The sequence below is a fragment of the Pelodiscus sinensis genome, chromosome 2 (genome assembly GCF_049634645.1).
Source record: "Pelodiscus sinensis isolate JC-2024 chromosome 2, ASM4963464v1, whole genome shotgun sequence".
In the NCBI taxonomy this organism is placed as follows: Eukaryota; Metazoa; Chordata; order Testudines; family Trionychidae; genus Pelodiscus; species Pelodiscus sinensis.
In genome coordinates, this window is record NC_134712.1 from 251,648,925 (window position 1) to 251,670,594 (window position 21,670).

The 21,670-nt window shown below is 54.8% G+C and overlaps 2 protein-coding genes across 2 annotated transcripts in view; both read left to right on the forward strand.

Annotated features, from left to right (window-relative positions):
• The window catches only part of LOC102446752 (uncharacterized), a 31,382-nt gene extending 29,788 nt beyond the window's left edge, over positions 1-1,594 (forward strand). Inside the window, exon 16 of the mRNA XM_075919837.1 lies at positions 462-1,594. Within this exon, the coding sequence (XP_075775952.1) occupies positions 462-1,594 (1,133 nt within the window). The remainder of the gene's footprint in view (positions 1-461) is intronic.
• Positions 1,595-4,099: 2,505 nt separating this feature from the next.
• The window catches only part of LOC102457744 (uncharacterized), a 45,397-nt gene continuing 27,826 nt past the window's right edge, over positions 4,100-21,670 (forward strand). The window contains exons 1-8 of the mRNA XM_075919838.1: positions 4,100-4,232; positions 4,751-5,110; positions 6,144-6,270; positions 9,081-9,236; positions 9,657-9,770; positions 10,451-10,546; positions 11,489-12,704; positions 15,253-15,391. Coding sequence (XP_075775953.1) covers positions 4,209-4,232; positions 4,751-5,110; positions 6,144-6,270; positions 9,081-9,236; positions 9,657-9,770; positions 10,451-10,546; positions 11,489-12,704; positions 15,253-15,391 — 2,232 coding nt within the window. The 5' untranslated portion in view covers positions 4,100-4,208. The remainder of the gene's footprint in view (positions 4,233-4,750; positions 5,111-6,143; positions 6,271-9,080; positions 9,237-9,656; positions 9,771-10,450; positions 10,547-11,488; positions 12,705-15,252; positions 15,392-21,670) is intronic.

Below are 21,670 nucleotides of genomic sequence, written 5' to 3' on the forward strand. Positions count from 1 at the left end.
AGAGCTTTCAGTCTAATAGCCCTGTCGTAAATGCGCAGCCATCACTTGATGGTGGGAGTTTGTCACAGCTCCCCACCTACCAGGACTAATGGGGGCAACTCATCCTGTCTCACTTTTCTGAGAGTTTGATGGCTGCAGAAGAGCAGGGCTCCTCCCATGCCATCTGTGGGGGGAATATTTATCCCTCACACGCGGTGTGGTTTCAGGCCCATTAAGATCAGTCATACTGTGACGCACGAGGAGTCTAGGCTAGAAGTGTCATGACATCCAATCCAAATTGTGCTGTTTAGCACATAAGATTTAAGCCGGAACAAGCCCAAGTTCAGGTCTATTGTTTTCCTATGCAAAACTTATATTCTTTGGGCCATTAAAAATCAGGGTATTTTTCTGCACAGAATTTCTTAGCTTTGGCAGCTTTCCTTCCAGATCAAAGGAGTAACACTTGGCTGTCTGTATCCTAGCAGGTGGTGGGACAGCGAGCAAAGAGACGAAGCCACAGGAGAGATGTCTGGAAAAACTAGAGCCCCATGGGATGTCGTCGGTGAAATCAGAAGAGGAGGTTTTGCAGAGGCTACAGCAGGGAGAAGGTGCACAGCTGGCTCACTCTGTCGTTATCAGAGAGGAGAAATCCACCCAGTGCGACCGAGGCTTTGGCCTGCTCAAGGGCTTCGTTGTGCAGCCGGGAGAGAAGCCCTTTGCCTGCAGTGAATGCGGGAAGAGCTTCCGGCTGAAGGGAAATTTGGTCAAGCACCTGCGGAGCCACGCCAAGGTCCGGCCCTACAAGTGCACTGAGTGCGAGAAGAGCTTCAACTGCAAGTCAGACCTGCTACGACATGAGATGATCCACCGCGGGGAGAAGCCCTACAAGTGCAGCGAGTGCGAGAAGAGCTACAGCCGCAAGGTGTATCTGCTGAATCACCAGCGTGTGCACACGGGGGAGCGGCCCTTCCAGTGCCCAGTGTGTGAGAAGAGCTTCCGGCAGAAGGCCGTGCTCATCTCACACCAGCGCCTGCACACCGGCGAGTGTCCCTACAAATGCACCCAGTGCAATGACAGCTTCAGCGAGAAGTCCAAGCTCAACAACCACTATCGCATCCATACAGGAGAGTGGCCCTACAAGTGCTCTAAGTGTGACAAGAGCTACAGCCGCAAGGTATATCTGCTCAACCACCAGCGCCTGCACACCGGCGAGCGGCCCTTCCAATGCACTAAGTGCAGCAAGAGCTTCATGCTGAAGACGAGCTTCATTAAGCACCAAAGAAACCATGTTGACGAGAGACACCCAAGGGGAGACCCAGCTACTAACTGCCCTGTTGGCCATCAGGGTAAAGACTCGGGACAGGGGCTGCAGTGTTGCATGGAGGGTGGGGAAAGCTTTAGGGGGAAGCATAAGCTGGAAACACACCAACAGGTCTATGCCGGGGAAGGGCCGCATCCGTGTGGCACATGTGGGAAAAGCTTCCGGTACAAGGAATCCCTGAAAGAACATCAGAGTCTGCACAGCGCAGAGCAAAGGCAGCTGGCGGTTTCTCAGTGCCCTGCACAGGGAGCAGAAGTTGGGCTCCTGGTTGTAAAGATGGAAGATACGTGGTAGCCAGAGGAGTTAACACACAGCGGGTGCTAGTCACTCAGAAGGGAAGATAAGAGGAGGAGTTATAAGGTCCCCAAGAGAGCTTCAGATTAGATTATGACTGGTCCCTGGTGGAGAGGCGGAAACCCAGCCAGTGGGCTTCCTTCTGTCCCTATCTGAAAGGGGAACCAGCCTCTGCTTGGGAAGAATCTTCACACAGTGGCTGGCATGCAGCAGCAGGAGAGGAAGAACTAGAAGGGGCAACAACTGGGAGCAGGAGAGGGACCGACACTGTCTGGAAGGCCCATGGCCAAGCCTCACTGGTCAATACAGAATTGGAATTGCCTGAAATGCAAGCTGACATCTCAAGTTCAGCCCCTAGGCCAGTGGTGGGCAATTGTGGCTGCTGACCCCGTCGTCTTCCCTCCACACCTTGTGCTCTGGAGCCCTGCACGTCCTACTCCTGCCCTTCCCTCCGAGCACTTCTGGAGCACCATATATCTGCTGATTCATGCGCCGTCCCTCCCCCTCTGAGCTGGAACACTGGGAAACAGCTGTTCTTGGCCTTTCAAGAACACTCACCTGGAGAACATGTGATTTCTGTAGTGACTCCAGCAGAGGAGGGACTCAAGTAAAATAGAGGAGATGATGAGGAATACCCAGGAAAAAATGGGGAACCCATGGAATGTTAGTAGTTAATGCCAAAGAGATGTTTCCCCCAGAATCCTGGCTCAAGAGCTAGATCGCCAATTCCCAGCGTGGAGATTGTCACATGGGCAGGCGGGTTGCATGTGGGGTACTTGTGCTGTTTCTTATTATGTAACATGTCTGATCTGATCATGACTCTTAAGATCTAAAGGTAACTGTCTTCCCTTCCCTTTGAGTCAGAAGGCTGTCATTCCCATCTCCACCCCAACACCACCTCGGCTATTTCAGGGTTTCTCTTACTAATTACAGAATGTACATCCGAATAAAAGATTATTGCCCAGTGCTAACCAAGGCTAAACAGAGCCTCTTGCATGAGCCCAGAAATGGGAACATGTAGCATTAGAGTGAAGCGAGCTTGCTGTTACCTGCTGTAGTATTCAGGATATTGTAAGTATTTTTAATAGGCAGATCACACTTTTAATGTGGACCTTATTGCAGTGTGGGGTAAAAGGTGCTGTTGCTTTCTCCTTCAAGCTGCTCACGTGCTTCTTCAGTCCCCATTGCTTTTTTTCTCTCCCTTACTGATTCTTAAAGTGTTTCTTAATTAAGAAACAGGATCTTAACTCCCATTCAAAAGACACTATTAACTTAAATTTGTGTCTCAAGTCTTGGGATATGGAATGTTTTTCAAGCCCCAACTCCTAGAAGGAACTGATTACATGAGACTCAAAGCTTTTGTTTAAAAATCCCCCACATTTCTGTCCTTTCAGAGAAAAACTTGAAAATGTGACAGACCAGAATTCAACAAAAGAAAAGAACCCAACATTTATTTTTAAATCATGATTTTGAGGGGCCTGGCTCACAACTTTTGAACCTGTGGAGATGGCAGTGCTATGAGTATCTTTCTTGTGTGGCTACATTTCATGAGTACCCTCCCCCTCCCCATCTGTACAGGGACTGCTGAAGGTCTCTGTCCCATAGGGGTTACCTTACTTCTGCTTCATTTGCAACAGGCAGTGTTACTCCTTTGACTTCAGTGGCATTACTGTTGATTTACACCTGTATGAATGAGAGCAGACCTGGGTTTTCCTAACATTTTCCTTAAAGCATCTCTGTCATCACAATACCTGTCACCTGACAAAGTCTTCTTTCTGATAATTTCACTAAAGGCAAAGTTTAATTATACGAGGAGGCTTTATTTGGCAGTTTTTTAAACCTATACCGTTTGCTTTCGTACCATCCAGTGGCAACAAGTTCCAGAGGTTGACCCTGTGTTGTGAGAAGTGCTTCTCTATGGTCTTAAATCTGCTATTATATCCTAATCCCCTAGTATGTTGTGAGTCTGAGCTTATTACAGTCAGGGGCAGGGAAAAGGAGAATATAACCTTTCAACTCTTAAAAAGAGAATGCAGGTGACTCTCAGCATACAAAAATAGGTTGGTGCTGGGGAGGAAGGATAAAAGGCCTGGGTATTTTAGATTCTTTAAAAAAACCCTCCCTAAGTCACTGACAATATGAGACCAAGCAAACTAACAGCTTTGCATGAAAAATCTCTTCAGCCCCTTTTCCCACCTCACCTCTACTGTCCCCTGGGTTTTGCCTCAGCCCAAGAGCTCTGGAGGCTGCTGCCTGTTTTGCCCTATTCCCAGACTTGGGTTCCTGGCACTCAGTGCTTTGTCCATGGGTCCTAGACTAGGGACAAGTGCCCATCCCTGCGTGCCATTTCTTTGGCCCCAACTCCGGCTGGCGGTGACCCCATGGTCTGAGGACACGGGGATGGGCGGTGCAGGGGAGAGGCGGAACTCGGCTTCCCCCAGTGACTGACAGTCCGGGTAAAGGCAGGAGGAGTTTCCCGCCGGCAGGGGCCACTGTGCGGCTCGACAGCCAGGCCGCGGTTCCCTCCCTGTGGCTGCGCTCGCCGGGGCTCTGCCCGCCCGCAGCTGGAGCGCAGCTCGGGGCCGCTGGAGAAGCCCCGCTCGCCCGGGGGGCCATGGCCGAGCGGGCAGCTGCGCAGGTACGGGCCCGGCGGGGGATGCCCCGGGGTGTTCCCTGGGGTTCCCGGGCGGGGATAGGCGCCGGGGCTTGCAGCGCTGGGGGCACGGAGCCGGGTTCCCCGACGCACGTGTGGCCCGGCGCTGGGGGTGCGCGGAGCCTCCCTGGCCCCGGCGAGCGCTGGCTCTGTCTGCAGAGCCGCGGGCAGGAGCCAGCCTGGGGCCGCAGCTCGCCCGGGGGCTGCGCGGAGCGGTGCCGGGCAGGCCGCCAGCTGTCGGGACCCGCTGACTCTCGGGCTCCGTACGGGGTGGCTGGCTCAGACCCAGGGGCCTGTGGCGCGCAGGAGGTCAGGGCAGATTATTCCGCGCTTCCCCCGTCCAACATCGCGGGGTTCCCAGTTCAAACCCGCTTCAGTACAGGAAGGGAAAGCGCTTTCCCCTGGGTGGATCCGGACTGCAGCAGCACATCCAGCCCCGGGCAGTGCTGAGGGGCCCTTGGGCTCCGTTTCCCAGATGCTGACTCAGTTTCTCCGCATACAAGCAGGCTCCTGCTGCCCCTAGGCACACTCGTGTGAGAGAAGCCCATTATCACGCTACCGAGATCTCCTTGTGGACAGTGGTGGCTGCCATCCAAGCCATGGAGAGGAAGGTGGATTCTCATGCCACCCGGTTACTGAATCTGGAGGGGAGAACAGGGACAGCGGAGAAGAAACTGACAGCCTGTGAGAGGACAGCGCTGGAATTTGGGAACCAGCTGGAGAGTAAGTGGGCCTTGCTGGGAACTCTGATCCAGGAGAATAACTTCCTGCAGAGGAGGCTGGAGAACATGGAGAACTTGCTGAGAAACAGGAACTTCTGGATCTTAAGACTGCCCCCAGGAGCTAAGGGAGAAGTCCCCAAGGTAACAATATCCCAGCTAGTGCTGAAAGGTAGAAGCTTAGGTACTGAACGGGTTTCATGTTTTCTGTCCTGCTGGCCCTTTAATTCACCACTAGATAAGTTCTTGGATGGAGGGAGTAATCTTCTTAACTTCAAAGTGTCCAGTAACTCACTGGCCAGACCCAGTCAGGGTGAACAATGTACAGGGCTAAGAGTCAGAATATTTGGGCTTTGCTTCCAGCTTAGTCGTTGATTTGTTGTTCATCTCCAGCAAGTGCTAATGTGGAGCAGTAATAGTAATCGGCTGTGTCTACACTGGGCCACTTATTCCGGAAAATCAGCCGCTTTTCCAGAATAAGCTGCGAGCTGTCTACACTGGCCCTTGAATTTCCGGAAAAGCAACGACACTCTACTATACAAAATCAGCCGCTATTTCGGAAAAGCTACGCTGCTCCCGCTCGGGCATAAGTCCTTATTCCGGAACACTGATCCGGAAAAGGGCCAGTGTAGACAGCCCAGTAGTCTTTTCCGGAAAAAAGCCCTGATCACGAAAATGACAATCAGGGCTCTTTTCCGGAAAACCGCGTCTACATTGGCCACAGATGCTTTTCCGGAAAAAGGGCTTTTCCAGAAAAGCAGCCTGCCAATGTAGACGCTCTTTTTCCGGAAATACTTATAACGAAAACTATTCTGTTTTAAGCATTTCTGGAAATTCATGCCAGTGTAGACACAGCCATAGTGTACGTATGTATCACCTCTGATGCAGTTTGGAAACACTGTTTGGAAATCTAGTTAAGAACCAGCACCATGTGCTCTTCACAGACCATCAGCAAAAGCTCTGTGTAGTCAGTGGGAGGAGAGGAAGAGAGCTCTGTACCGTTCAGGACACATTTTCTTGCTGAATTCTGACTTTTCAGAGTTTCCGCGACAATTACTGCTCCAGACTTGGTGCGTGTAAGAGCTCAGCGCAAGTTACATTTTCTGTCGTAAGGCTCTTCAAAGCTGCTAGAAGTCGGTTCACTTCAGTGGCCTTATTGTAACCCTTGTGATTCCAGGTGCCCGTGACATTTGATGACATCTCAGTCTATTTCAGCGAGCAGGAGTGGGAGAACTTGGAGGAATGGCAGAAAGAGCTTTACAAGAATGTGATGAAGGGGAACTATGAGACCCTCATCTCTCTGGGTAAGGATCGGTTTCCACTTGGATTAGAATCAGCCCCTACTCTGGTTCCAATTACAACTTATTCTCCATTTCCTTTGCTTTCCAGTGGCTCACTGCTTCCAGAGAGTTTACAATAGGCAGCTCGTCCCACACACCGTCCTATGTAAAACAAATTGGAAATTGCAGATGTAGATCTGGTCCAGTGTTCCCTAGCTGCAGGTAACCCTTTTAGTTACACGCTGCAGAATAGGCGAGGAGCCTGTTTATAGCTGTGATGCCTCTTTTATTCTAACATTTAGTTTCCCTAAACCTTTTGAAGCATATGGAAAGTCTCCCATTGACTTCCTAGGGCTTTGGATCAGGTTCAGCTTATTTAAGTGAGTTGACCAAGGTCACTTGGGGAATCCGTGGCAGAGCCACAAGTGGAACCCAAGTGTGCTGAGTAGCAGGCTAGTGCCCAAAATTCAAGGCCATCCTTTTTCTTTAAAAAGCCAGATCACCCCCATCCTGTGGTTAAATCAGACCTCTGTGTATTAAATTCTCAGTTCTACCATTGCATCAACTAGTCCTTTGAGCATATGTCCCTGGATGCTGCACTATTGAATGCATGCATGCCATGCCCTCTTGACTGGAGACTCCAAGCAGTGTCTGCGGGCCCACTTCTGCATGGAGTGGCACCTTGTGCCTCCAAACGAGGGCATAGAAGAGGACATGGATCTGCTACCACTCACTTTCTTCTCGGTTGTCTGCGCTTTGAAATGGAGCACTTGTATCTCTGCTGGCTCTGAGCTTCTCGTCTTTCTTAGCACCATGATTTATTCTTAACTTTTGCTTTGTGTGCGTGGTTATTTCATTTCTGCTTTCAGTTTTCAAGTGGTGTTGGAATGCGGGCTCCCCCATTTTCTTCCCGTGGTCCCTTTTGGTTCATTAGCAGTCTGCATTATGCTATAGGATCCTGGGGTGTAAGTCTTGCCAAACCTGCCGCAGGTCTTTTCCACGTAGCGACAGGCATTCAAGCTGCCTCGGAGGCTCCCTCATCCTGTCCAAGTGTGAGAGCTGTTGACGATTTAAAGGCTGGTCTCAGGAAAACAGAGAGGCTCAACTGAATCTCCTTCTAATGAAATGCTCGCTAGCCCTAGTGGTGCCTGGGTCGTCTTTTGTACATCAGCTTCAATGTCCCAGGCCCCTCCAGCAGCACCTTGAGAGGCACGGACTACCAAAAAGAAGCAGCTTCCTCCCCTTGTCGAGGATCGCCTCCTAAATCCCCCTTTAAGCAGACCTGTTCCTCTAAGGCGGACGGGCAAAAAAGGCCTCCACGGCCTGCCAAGCAGGTTGATCCAGGCTGCTGCTCCCCTGCGCCCAGACCAATCGGGGTCTGTTGGTGGGGAAGCACGGAAGTGTCTTGGCCCCGCCCCTTCCGGGGTGGCCCAAGGCCACTTCAAAAATTTCTGAAGTAGTCCCTGGTCAAAAATGATTCGCCACCCCTGCTGTAAGGGCACGGCTCACGCGCCATCTGATTCCAGACTCCAGCCCGTCACCTCATGAGAAGCAGCATGCGGAGAAGTCCGCTAACAGCACAGGGAGTCATCTATCTCGCTACTGAGTGACCGGTCTCAGCACAGAGATGCGCTGCCCAGTCGGCCCGGCCACCGCCAATAGCGTGCAGTCCGGGGCTGCCTGAGGCGGGCTGCGCCTGGCCATGCAGGGCCCTGCGGCCGCGGGGGGAAAGGTGCTGCTGGCCGGTGCTGCGGGGGTTAACACGGCCCCTGCAGCCCACTAGGAGCCAGGTGCCCCTCATAGGTTGGCACCCTGGGCAGCTGCCTGGCTAGCCCCCCCTTAGTCCGGCCTTGGAAGGAACACCCTGTTTCCACCGTCTAGCGGTTTGGGCTACATTGCAGCCTGTTTAGAACGTGGTATGACGCAGGCCCTGCATCAAGTGACAGTTCATTCCCCCTGGACCTCAGTCCACAGCTGAAAGATGGCCCCATAACAGAAATCTGTAGGACTTCAGCCCGGTCTGCCATTCCCGCCTTTCCCAGGCATTAGGGCATCTTGCCAACCTGTAAGAATGAGACGCAGTCCTGCGAACCAACTTGGACTTGCCTCCTTGTCAAGTTACTGCTTGGGAGTCTCCCCTGGTGGAGCACCCGTAGGGACACACTCTCGAAGGAGGAGAGGTTACTTACCTGATAGGACCTTGAGTTCTTTGAGAGGAGTTGTCCCTATGTGCGACTTCACCTCCCACCTTCCTTCCTCTCAGCTGCAGAGGTTCTGCCTCCCAGTAGAGGAGGAAGCGAGTGGTAATGAGTCTCCGCCTCCTTTGATGGCCTTTTTGGGGGCATGAAGTGCAAACTGTACACCCCTGCAGACTTGCTTTGCTGTCCCTGGTTGAGAGTACAGGGGCATGCCTGCATCTTATGGTGGGTACACCCATAGGGACAGGACATCTCGAAGAACTCAAGTTGCTGTAAGCGAAGTAACTTCTCCTTTAGTGTCTCCTGGTAATAGAGCATTGAGCATTCAACCCTGGCTCTGGCCATCCAGGGGCTCTGTGGACTTTGTCCCAATTTAGGTTCTCAAACATGGGTTAATATACCACTGTGCATATCAACTTCCCTGCTGTAGGTGACTCCCCAGCTCTTCTGCTGGGGAGCACTCCTGCTCTTCACAATGAATGGTATCTTCCTACAAGATTCTTATTAGTTATTGGCCCCAGTACAAATCCGTCACCAGCTACAGCGAGAGAAGGGCAGCTGGTCTGAAATCATGTAACATTATTTGCAATGACTGTAAATAGGCCGTGATGTTCCCTTAACATCTGCTACCAACAGACTACGCTGTGTCTAAGCCAGACATCCTGGCCCGCATTGAACGAGGGGAGAAGCCGTGGGTCAGGGATGAGCAGGAATCTCTGGAAGGACTAGAGGAAAGGCTCCAGGAGAAAGACGGGCTGGTGGAAAGAGAGGTCCCTGGTGACCCCAGCGCAGGTGAGTTACGCCAACTATCACAAACCTGTACGTCCGCTGTTGGAAGTCTCCGAAAGCCTTAAAATTCTCTGCCAGGCGCAGCGTTTTCACGCACTGGATTTACGCTTTAAAACCTACATGCCAACCATGCCCTGCGTCAGCTTCTGCCCCACCCCCTTTTCATCCCAAACTCTGCCCAGGCGGAAGTGAACACACTGAGGGCAAGAGGATGGAAAGGGGATGTGGCAGGAGCATGGTATGGGACTAAAGGCAACAATATTCCTGAGGTGTGGGGAATTCATTTCCTAGCAGAGCTCTGCGTTCCTGAACAATGCCTGTTTGGCCTCTGTTCAGCTCAGGCTGAAAATAATGTATGAGTAACTGATGAATATGAATATGAATAAAGTTCTCATTTCCCCTCAACTCTTACTGCATGAATAGGCCATGCCATTTCCACCCCCAATATCCTGCCCCGGGCTGAAGGAGGAGAGGAGCCGTATACCTGGGATCCAGGGAGCTCCCTAGACAGAGAAATTCCCCTGGAGCCCAGCACAGGTGAGCAGGGGGTTAGAATTTGGACTCAGTGAGGGGAGGGACCAGCAAGTGGCCCCTCAGCTTGTATAACTGCCTGGCTATGTCTAGACTGGCAAGTTTTTCCGGAAAATCAGCCACTTTTCCGGAAAAACTTGCCAGCTGTCTACACTGGCCGCTTGACTTTCCACAAAAGCACTGACGATTTCATGTAAGATTGTCAGTGTTCTTGCGGAAATACTATGCTGCTCCCGTTGAGCAAAAGTCCTTTTGCACAGAACTTTTGCGCAAAAGGGCCAGTGTAGACAGCCCAGATTTGTTTTCTGCAAAAAAGCCCCGATCGGGAAAATGGCAATCGGGGCTTTTTTGCGGAAAAGCGCGTCTAGATTGGCACAGACGCTTTTTCGCAAAAAGTGCTTTTGAGGAAAAGCGTCCGTGCCGATCTAGACGCTCTGTTCCGAAAATGCTTTTAACGGAAAACTTTTCCGTTAAAAGCATTTCTGGAAAATCATGCCAGTCTAGACGTAGCCCCTGTGTCTGGATGTGATTTCTCATTTGTTTTTCCTTCTCTGCGCAAAACGTTACTCAACTGTCTGCCCATCCCAGACAGCTCTAGTCCCAAATCCTTTGACAGAAAGGTCAGCAGGTGTCGGTAGAAGAAGACACACTAATTTGCTTCTATTTCTTATTAACGTGATCACCAGTTTCCACATCTGGCACTTTAACCTGGATCGAACAAGAGGAAGGGGATGAGCAGGACTTGGGGGAAGAAGGAAGAATTCTCACAGGCTCCAGCATGGGTGAGCAATGGCTTGTTCCTGCAGGTCTTGCGTGTGCAAAACTCCCACTGGCTCTGGGGGGGAATGGGGCCCCCAACGGCATTGAAATGCCTCGAAGGAGAGGAGTGGAGGAGCTACCCGTGGCTCCTAGAGGCTCTTCCACCCCTGGGGTTTTTTACCGGCCCTAAGGCCCTGTCTCCACTACACCTGGTATCGATGCATCAGTGATAGATCCACCAGCCATCATTTTTATTGCATCTGCTTAGACTGGATAAATTGCTCTCCGTGCGCACTCCCGTTGATGCCGGTACTCCACCAGGGGGAGAGGAGTATTGACGGGAGAGCAGCCCCCGCCCACCTTACCACCGTGATGAGTGTGTCAACTTCAGCTACTCTGTTTGCCTAGTTGAAGTAGATTGACGGCACCGGTTAGTGTAGACAAGGCCAAAGGGATTGTTTATTATTTGCATTGCAATACTAGATCAGGGCCCCGTTGTGCTAGGTGCTGCAGGAACACAGGACAGATGATCTCCGCCCCAAAGAGCTTACAGTCTAATCACCCCGTTGTAAATGCGCAGCTCCCCACCCGCAATGCGGGCAGTTGATCCTGTCGTTCAGCTTTGAGCGTGCAGAAGAGCAGGGCTCCTTCTTCACACTACCCCCATGCCATCTGCAGGGGGGTGTTTACTCAACACCCAGAGCAGTTTCAGGCCCATTAACGTCAGTCGTGCCGTCATGCGGGAGGAGTCTAGGCTAGATGTGTCAAGACATCCAGCCCAATTGTGCTATCTAGCTCATGAGACTTCAAGCCAGAACAAGCCCGAGTTCAGGGCCGTTGAGTTCATACAATAAATTGTTCATTGGACCATTAAAAAATGTCAGGTTTTTTCTGCACAGAATCTCTTAGTGTTGGGAGCTTTCCTTCCAAATCAAAGTAGTAACACTTGGCTGTCTGTATTCTAGCAGGTGGTGGGACAGTGAGCGAAGAGACGAAGCCACAGGAGAGATTTCTGGAAAAACTAGAGCCCCATGGGATGTCGTCGGTGAAATCAGAAGAGGAGGTTTTGCAGAGGCTACAGCAGGGAGAAGGTGCACAGCTGGCTCACCCTGTCGTTATCAGAGAGGAGAAATCCACCCAGTGCGACCGAGGCTTTGGCCTGCTCAAGGGCTTTGTTGTGCAGCCGGGAGAGAAGCCCTTTGCCTGCAGCGAATGCGGGAAGAGCTTCCGGCTGAAGGGGAATTTCGTGAAGCACCTGCGGAGCCACGCCAAGGTCCGGCCCTACAAGTGCACTGAGTGCGAGAAGAGCTTCAACTGCCAGTCGGAACTGCTGCGCCACCAGATGATCCACCGCGGGGAGAAGCCCTACAAGTGCAGTGAGTGCGAGAAGAGCTACAGCCGCAAGGTGTATCTGCTGAACCACCAGCGCGTGCACACGGGGGAGCGGCCCTTCCAGTGCCCATTGTGTGAGAAGAGCTTCCGGCAGAAGGCCGTGCTCATCTCGCACCAGCGCCTGCACACCGGTGAGCGGCCCTACAAGTGCAGCGAGTGCGGGAAGAGCTTCACCCAGCAGTCCAAGCTGACCAACCACTACCGCACCCACACCGGCGAGCGCCCCTACAAGTGCAGCCAGTGCAACAACAGCTTCAGCGAGAAGTCCAAGCTCAACAACCACTACCGGGTCCACACAGGAGAGCGGCCCTACAAGTGCACCCAGTGCGAGAAGAGCTACTGCCGCAAGGAGTATCTGCTCAACCACCAGCGCCTGCACACCGGCGAGCGGCCCTTCCAGTGCACTAAGTGCGGCAAGAGCTTCATGCTCAAAAGGAGCTTCATGAAGCACCAAAGAAACCATGTGGAAGAGAGACTCCCCCAGGGCTGCCCAGCTGCTAACAGCCCTGTTGGCCATCAGGGTGACAACTCGGGACAAGGGCTGCAGTGTTGCATGGAGGGTGGGGAAAGCTTTAGGGGGAAGCGTAAGCTGGAAACACACCAACAGGTCCATGCCGGGGAAGGGCCACATCCGTGTGGCACATGTGGGAAAAGCTTCCGGTACAAGGAATCCCTGAAGGAACATCAGAGTCTGCACAGCGCAGAGCAAAGGCAGCTGGCGGTTTCTCAGTGCCCTGCACAGGGAGCAGAAGTTGGGCTCCTGGTTGTAAAGATGGAAGATACGTGGTAGCCAGAGGAGTTTCCACACTAGTCAGTCGGAAGGGAAGGCAAAAGGAGGAGTTGACAGGTCCCTGGTTTAGAGAGAGCTTCAGCCCTTCAGATTCTGTGACTGGTCCTTGCAGGAGAGGTGGAAACCCCGCCCGTGGGCTTCCTTCTGTCCCCAGACCTGAAAGGGGAAGCCGGGGCACTGGCAGGAGGGGGAGGGGTGTTCTCCCTGGAGTGAAAATGCAGCAGTGGTGCCATGGAGACAGGCAGAGGGGAATCAGCCTCTGCTTGGGAAAACTCCAGAGTGAAAATGCCATCAAGTGGCATCAGGAAAGGAGGAACGAGGAGGACATGAACGACTGGGAGCAGGAGAGGGACTGGTTATTTTAGATTTTTTAAACCCCCCTCCCTAAGTTACTGACTGTATGAGATCAAGCAAATGTCGTTGCATTAAAAATCTCTTCAGCCCCTTTTCTTATCACCCCACCTCTGCTTCCCCGCCTACCCCCCGGTTTTACCTCAGCCCAGGAGTCCAAGGACCACTATGAGCTTTGCTCTGTTTCCAGACCCAGATTCCTGGGACTCGGTGGACTCAATGCTTTGTCCATGGGCCCTAGAATAGGGACAAGTGCCCGTCCCTGCCTGCATTTGCTTGGGCCCCAGCTCTCTGGCTGGCGGCAGCCCCATGGTCTGAGGACATGGGGATGGGAGGGGCAGAGCTCAGTCTCCCCCCTGTAACCACGGCTCCCCCACCAGCAGTGATGCCTGGACTCTGCCCAGCCCACGGCGGGGTCGGAGTTTGGGCCACTGGAGAAGCCCCACCTGGAGGGGCCAAGACGTACAGGCCCAGTGAGGGCTGCCCACGCGGGGAGCAGGGACCGGGGCTGTGCTGCTGCCTCAGGGTGGGTGGGTGTGTTGGCGGGTGGCAGCCCTGGGGGATTGGCAGGCCCCCCCCTTCTCTCCCCTGCTTTGCTAACTGGGACTGCGCCTCCCCCCCCCCAACTTGAGCTTGGCGTCTGGTCCTGACTTCCTCACACCCCCCACCTGTACAGCCCCTCGCCTCTTCTGAGGGGGCCCCTGAGAGAAACCCCAGCTGCTAGGTGCAGATTTCCCTGACTGTTCTGGCTGCCGTGAAGAGGAAGGTGGATTCTCATGCCTGGTGGTTACTGAGTCTAGAGGGGAGAACTGGGAGATCCAAGGAGAAACTAGCTGGCTGTGAGAGGACAACGGTGGAGTTTGGGAGCCAGCTGGGCTGTTCGGGTTCGGGCCAGTGGGTCTCGGTGGCACTGGTACAGCTCTCAGCCCAAGCTGTTGTATTTGCTATGTTTAGTTGTGGGGGGGGGGGGTTATCATATGTAGCCAGTGGCTGCAGTCCCAGTGGCTTCTTCTGGCCCAAATAAATGAAATTAAAAAAACAAAATCCAGGGCTGGATTCTGTTCTGTTGCAGTGGGTGATGGGCTGGGATCAAATCAGAAGAGGGCCCTGTTAGGGAAGTCCTAGAGCAGGGGTGAGTAATAATTGTTGATGGGGGGGGCCACTCCAAGAATTTGGAACGTGGTCATGGGTTGCACTCTTCTATGATATTAATGGAGGCGGTGCGGGGTCTGGGACAGGTTGGGTGCAGAAGGGAGCTTGCCGGAGAGGGTCTGGGGTATGGGAGGGAGTTTGGGTGAAGGAGGCAGCTGAGACCTGGGGCAGCGGACTGGGGTGCAGGGGTTTGAGTTGTGACCTTGGGCAGGGGATAGGGGTGCAAGAGGGTGGCAGAGGGTTTGGGTTATATGGGGTGGAGCGAGCAGAGAATTGGGGTGCCAGAGGCAGGCTCTGACCGAGAGACTTACCCGCCTGACTCCTGGCCAGCAGCCTTCTCAGGCAGGCTCCCTGCCTGCTCCACCCCCGCACTAGCTGCAGGGGCCATGTGTTGTTTGAATAGCTATGAGCCTAAGGGGATGGGGGCAGGGTGCTTTGCAAGTGCAGCAAGGCCTTTGCACAGCAGTCCAAACTCAGCAGCCCCCACTGCACCCCCACGGGCGAGCGCCTCTACTAGGGATGGGAAAAAGCAATGAATTCGGTAACTGTGTAACCGCTACAAATCTCAGCAGTTACACACTGCGGACTCCGAGTATAAAGTTTATGCTGCAGAAGCTGCAGCGCAGCCAGCTCCCCGGGAGCAGGGCCAGCAGCCAGAGCACACAGGGAGCCCTCTCCCCGCTGAATCTCACGGAGCCGGCTGCACTGCGGGCTCTAGAGTATAAGCTTTATACTTCAAAGTCGGCAGGGCAGCAGTGGGCTCCCTGGAAGCCAGTGCATGCTGTAAGCCTGTTTTTAAGCTGGCTGCCGGCGCACACAAGCTCCCGCCTGCCAGCCCCGCTCCTGGGGAGCCAGCTACCGCCCTGCGTTGCTGTCTCTTTTAAGCTGGCTTCCAGCCCCGCTCCAGCTCCTGGCCCTGCTCTCAGGGAGCCAGCTGCCACCTCACACTGTGGGCTCTGATACACGGTGCGGCAGCTGGCTCACCGGGAGGGGCCAGGAGCCTGCACGTAACCGTTACGGTAACTGATACTTTCAGATCCCGAGCTCCTGTGCCTCCATGCCGTGTCCTGAGGCCTTTGGCTGCAAGGAGCACTATGCCCAGGACCAGAGGACCCACACAGAGGAGCGGCCTTTTACCTGCAGTCAGCCAGGGATGAGCTTCCGCAAGTATTTCAATCTGACTGTCACCAGCAGCACATCCACACCAGGGAGCGGCCCTTCCACTGCACCGCCTGCCGGAAAAGCTTCATCCTCCTGAAACCCCAGCGTGTCCACACTGGGGAGCAGCCCTACCAGTCTGGGAGGAGCATCCGCTCCCAGGAGTCCCCACAGGATCACACATGGAGCTGGGTCACTCTCACACTGCGCCCAACCCCAGGGAGGTACTGAAGATGGGCACCGTGGCATGAGAATCAACACTGGTGCTGAAGGCCGACCAGTGAATAGGCATTAAGAACAGCACTGTGGTGACGGGAAACAGACACACCCCAAGTGCGTGTCTGTTCCTCCCCCTCAGGAGAAACTGCAGCCCACGAGAACCTACATAAGAACATAAGAACGGCCGTACTGGGTCACACCAAAGGTCCATCTAGCCCAGTATCCTGTCTACCGACAGTGGCCAGCACCTGGTGCCCCAGAGAGAGTGGACCGAAGACAATGATCAAGCGATTTGTCTCTTGCCATCGCTCTCCAGCCTCTGACAAACAGAGGCCAAGGACACCATTTCTATCCCCTGGCTAATAGCCTTGTATGGACCTAACCTCCATGAAATTATCTAGCTTCTCTTTAAACTCTATTATAGTCCTAGCCTTCACAGCCTCCTCTGGCAAGGAGTTCCACAGGTTGACTACACGCTGTGTGAAGAAGAACTTTCTTTTATTAGTTTTAAACCTGCTACCCATTAATTTCATTTGGTGTCCTCTAGTTCTTCTATTTAGGGAACTAATAAATAACTTTTCTTTATCGGCCCTCTCCACACCACTCATGATTTTCTAGACCTCTATCATATCCCCCCTCAGTCTCCTCTTTTCTAAACTGAAAAGTCCCAGTCGCTTTAACCTCTCCTCATATGGGACCCGTTCCAAACCCCTAACCATTTTAGTTGCCCTTTTCTGAACCCTTTCCAAGGCCAAAATATCTTTTTTGAGGTGAGGAGACCACATCTGTACACAGTATTCAAGATGTGGGCGTACCATAATTTTATACAGGGGCAGTAAGATATTCTGGGTCTTATTTTCTATCCCTTTCTTAATAATTCCTAGCATCCTATTTGCCTTTTTGACCACCGCTGCACACTGTGTGGAAGTTTTCAGAGAACTGTCCACGATAACTCCAAGATCTCTTTCCTGATTTGTCGTAGCCAAATTAGCCCCCATCATACTGTACGTATAGTTGGGGTTATTTTTCCCGATGTGCATTACTTTACACTTATCCACATGAAATTTCATTTGCCATTTTGTTGCCCAATGACTGAGTTTGGTGAGATCTTCTTGGAGTCCCTCACAGTCTGCTTCTGTCTTGACTATCCTAAACCTGTATGTGCTGAGGTAGCATGTGTCTAAACCAAAACACCAAGCGCAATCTTCCCCCGGATTGTTTGTGCAGGGAAAGCATCAGCAAAGGGACTGTATGCTGCCATGCAGCTTTTTTCATACAGGAGAACAACTCCTGTTGCTTTCTGTTTGTAGTTGTACCCCCAAAGATTAAATTGGGGGCCACCTTGTGGAAGATGCACCCCTAAAAATAGCCATGCAGTGGGGCAGGGGAAACAGCAGTGGGGCATGAGGAAGACACGCTGAAGGGAGAAGTCAAGGCACTGACAAAATGAGTAGAACCAAATGAATCTAGGAATGACAGTACAAGCTGCATCTTCCAGGCCTGGTGATCCCCCAAGCTGCTTATGAGAGAGAAGAAAATGGCAGCAGTTAGTGGTTAGCCAATGGGTGTCACTGGCAAAATGGTGTGATTTGTATGTACTTTGGGGGTCTCCTCTGCAATACTGCTTGAATGCAGATCTTGGCAAGTAAACACCTTTTCAACTTTTTATATTTGTGTAATTTCAAGCCTGGCCATCTGTTCTCTGAATGACCGAGATCTCAACCCCTTTTGTTTTTATTTAATAATACTTTATGCATTTGAATTGGGAAACACCCTTAGTCACAATCAAAAAAGACTGCCTGAGTTCACAGCCTCTCCATGGAGAAAACTGTGTATAAAACAAGAACAAAGTTTTACATTTGTGTCTGCCTTGATACTCGCTTGAATGGCAAAAAGGCCATAATAAAAATTAGTTTTAGCAAAGCTGTTCTGTTCCAGGGTTTGGGTCTGCAGCCTTTAGGTGGAGCTGTTGATGCTGGTGTTCTGTGATGAAGATTTTTGCTTTGCTCTGTCTGAGGTGTGAGGGATCCAATGCGGTTTGAAGAATTGATCAGAGCACAGGGTATTTCTACATTCCTGACCTCAGTGCTGACTTGTTCCCTCTGTAACTTTGGGCAAATTCCCGCTCTCCACGCCCCACCAGACGCAGCAGGGGAAAAATGTCCCTGCCGGCCTTCCATCCGAGAAAAACATGTCCGATATTTTCTGTTTTTTTTTTTTACTGGACAGAAGATGCAATTACCGGTGACTGTCCAGGTGAAAACCGGACACCTGGCAACCCTAGTTAAAATGAGGATTCCAGGATTCCTGGGAAGGTCAGTTTGTTAGTGGAGGTGCTTTAGAGCTGTAATTCTCAACCAGGAGTACATATATCCCTGGGAGTACGCAGAAGTCTTCTGGAGATACATCAGTTCCTCTAGAAGTGTGCCTAGGTTTACAACTGCCTACATAAAAGGCACTCGTGAAGTCAGTACAAATTAAAATTTCATATGACTTGTTTACATTGCTCTATATATTACACACTGAAGTCTAAGTGCAATATTTCTATTTCTAATTATATGGTAAAAATAAGAAAGTCAGCAATATGTCAGTAACAGTGTGCTGCAACACTTGTATTTTTAGGCCTGGTTATGTAAGCAAGTAGTTTTTAAGTGAGGTGAAACTTGGGGGGGAATGCAAAATAAATCCAGCTCCTGAAAAGAGTATACAGGCAGTCCCCAGGTTACATGGATTCGACTTACATCGGATCCCTACTTACAAATGGGGTGAGGCAACCCCGCACTAGCTGCTTCCCCCAGCAGACCAGGGAGACGCGAAGCTAGCGCCCCCTCCAGCAGACCAGGGAGATGCGGAGCGGCTTTTCTCAGCAGACACCTCAGCTTGAGAATAAAGGACTGAGGGAAGTGAGGTGTGGGAGAATAAAACTGAGCTCTGGAGAAATGTTTGGCCAGAGTTTCCCCTACAATATGTACCAGTTCCGACTTACATACAAATTCAACTTAAGAACAAACCTACAGTCCCTATCTTGTACGTAACCCGGGGACTGCCTGTAGTCTGGAAAACCACTGTGCTAGAGTAACTGAATAGTAAAACGATCCATCCCTGGAGGGCTGAGCACACCGGCAGTTGCAGTGAGGACTTCATTCTGATCTAGTGGGTCTTAGGCAAGCATAGTTTCGTTGATTTTTGTGGCGTTCTCCTGACACTGGTAGATCAGCCTTCATATAGCTCGTCACATCTTTAATAATTCGTCCTTGGATCACACTTGCACGGTTGGGGGCTCAGTATCATTATCCTCATTTTGCAGATGGGCCAACAGAAGCGTGGGGATGCTGTAAGTGCCCTATGTGAGCCAGTGGCAAAGGCAGGATTCTCCTTCCCGACATTTCCTCTGCTGCAAATACCGGCCCTGCGTCTCACTTCCTCACCCCAGTGTGACTCCATTGTGCAAATCACACTCACAGAGCCTGTGAGGGAGTGCTGAATCGGGTCCACTGGCTACTTACCACTCTTCTGCACAGAGTGGGAAACTGAGGCACAGCTCTTTCCTCTGGCTAGGCACAGATTCGTTCCTCAATCCCAAGGTATCCTAGTACCTGTGGCCGGTGATTTGACTGCTCCGGCATGCCACACAAAGCTCTGCTGTGAGAAAGGGCAGCGTTTTCCCCACTCCCCTTCACTCCGGGGACAGGGTAGCCTAATGTTGGATCAGTGAAATAGAGTAAAGGACAGAGCAATGGGTCATTCCCCCATTGCCAGCTGTGTCAGTGACTCACCCCAGATAGTTTAAACACGAGATGGGCCTGAATTCCTGGACAGCCCCATCCTGGCCAGATGAGTATATTTAATAAATGGTGGATGCCGGACTTTCAAAGGTATGTCTACACTGCCGGGCCTGGGACCGGGTCCTGCAGGCGGGCCAGCACCCCTGGTCCTGTGTACAGACCAGCACCATCCGGGCCGGGCCTGGGTGCTGCATGTTGGCCAGCACCCCTCGTCCTGTGTACGGACCAGCCCTACCCGGGCTGAGCTTGGGACCAGGTCCTGCATGCAGGCCAGTACCCCTGCTCCTGTGTACGGCTCAGCACCATCCGGGCCGGGCCTGAGACCGGGTCCTGCATGTGGGCCAGCACCCCTGCTCCTGCGCGCGGCTCAGCACCACGCGGGCCGGGGGCCGGGTCCTGCAGGCGGGCCAGCACCCCTGCTCCTGCGGGCGGCTCAGCACCAGGCGGGCCGGGGGCCGGGTCCTGCAGGCGGGCCAGCACCCCTGCTCCTGCGGGCGGCTCAGCACCATGCGGCCCGGGGCCGGGTCCTGCAGGCGGGCCAGCACCCCTGCTCCTGCGGGCGGCTCAGCACCATGCGGCCCGGGGCCAGGTCCTGCAGGCGGGCCAGCACCCCTGCTCCTGCGTGTGGCTCAGCACCACGCGGGCCGGGTCCGGGTCCTGCAGGCGGGCCAGCACCCCTGCTCCTGCGTGCGGCTCAGCACCACGCGGGCCGGGGGCCGGGTCCTGCAGGCGGGCCAGCATCCCCTGCTCCTGCGTGCGGCTCAGCACCACGCGGGCCGGGGGCCGGGTCCTGCGGGCGGGCCAGCACCCCTGCTCCTGCGTGCGGCTCAGCACCACGCGGGCCGGGGGCCGGGTCCTGCGGGCGGGCCAGCACCCCTGCTCCTGCGGGCAGCTCAGCACCACGCGGGCCGGGGGCCGGGTCCTGCGGGCGGGCCAGCACCCCTGCTCCTGCGGGCGGGCCAGCACCCCTGCTCCTGCGGGCGGCTCAGCACCACGCGGGCCGGGGCCGGGTCCTGTAGGCGGGCCAGCACCCCTGCTCCTGCGCGCGGCTCAGCACCACGCGGGCCGGGGCCGGGTCCTGCAGGCGGGCCAGCACCCCTGCTCCTGCGCGCGGCTCAGCACCACGCGGGCCGGGGCCGGGTCCTGCAGGCGGGCCAGCACCCCTGCTCCTGCGGGCGGCTCAGCACCACGCGGGCCGGGGGCCGGGTCCTGCGGGCGGGCCAGCACCCCTGCTCCTGCGGGCGGGCCAGCACCCCTGCTCCTGCGGGCGGCTCAGCACCACGCGGGCCGGGGCCGGGTCCTGTAGGCGGGCCAGCACCCCTGCTCCTGCGGGCGGCTCAGCACCACGCGGGCCGGGGCCGGGTCCTGCAGGCGGGCCAGCACCCCTGCTCCTGCGCGCGGCTCAGCACCACGCGGGCCGGGGCCGGGTCCTGCAGGCGGGCCAGCACCCCTGCTCCTGCGCGCGGCTCAGCACCACGCGGGCCGGGGACGGGTCCTGCAGGCGGGCCAGCACCCCTGCTCCTGCGGGCGGCTCAGCACCCCTGCTCCTGCGGGCGGCTCAGCACCCCTGCTCCTGCGGGCGGCTCAGCACCATGCGGGCCGGGGGCCGGGTTCTGCAGGCGGGCCAGCACCCCTGCTCCTGTGTGCGGCTCAGCACCACGCGGGCCGGGGGCCGGGTCCTGCGGGCGGGCCAGCACCCCTGCTCCTGCGCGCGGCTCAGCACCACGCGGGCGGGGGGCCGGGTTCTGCAGGCGGGCCAGCACCCCTGCTCCTGCGCGCGGCTCAGCACCACGCGGGCCGGGGCCGGGTCCTGCAGGCGGGCCAGCACCCCTGCTCCTGTGTGCGGCTCAGCACCACGCGGGTCTGGGGCCGGGTCCTGCGGGCGGGCCAGCACCCCTGCTCCTGCGCGCGGCTCAGCACCCCTGCTCCTGCGGGCGGCTCAGCACCAGGCGGGCCGGGGGCCGGGTCCTGCGGGCGGGCCAGCACCCCTGCTCCTGCGCGCGGCTCAGCACCACGCGGGCCGGGGCCGGGTCCTGCAGGCGGGCCAGCACCCCTGCTCCTGCGGGCGGCTCAGCACCATGCGGGCCGGGGCCGGGTCCTGCGCGCGGCTCAGCACCACGCGGGCCGGGGCCGGGTCCTGCAGGCGGGCTAGCACCCCTGCTCCTGCGCGCGGCTCAGCACCAGGCGGGCCGGGGGCCGGGTCCTGCAGGCGGGCCAGCACCCCAGCTCCTGCGGGCGGCTCAGCACCACGCGGGCGGGGGGCCGGGTCCTGCGGGTGGGCCAGCACCCCTGCTCCTGCG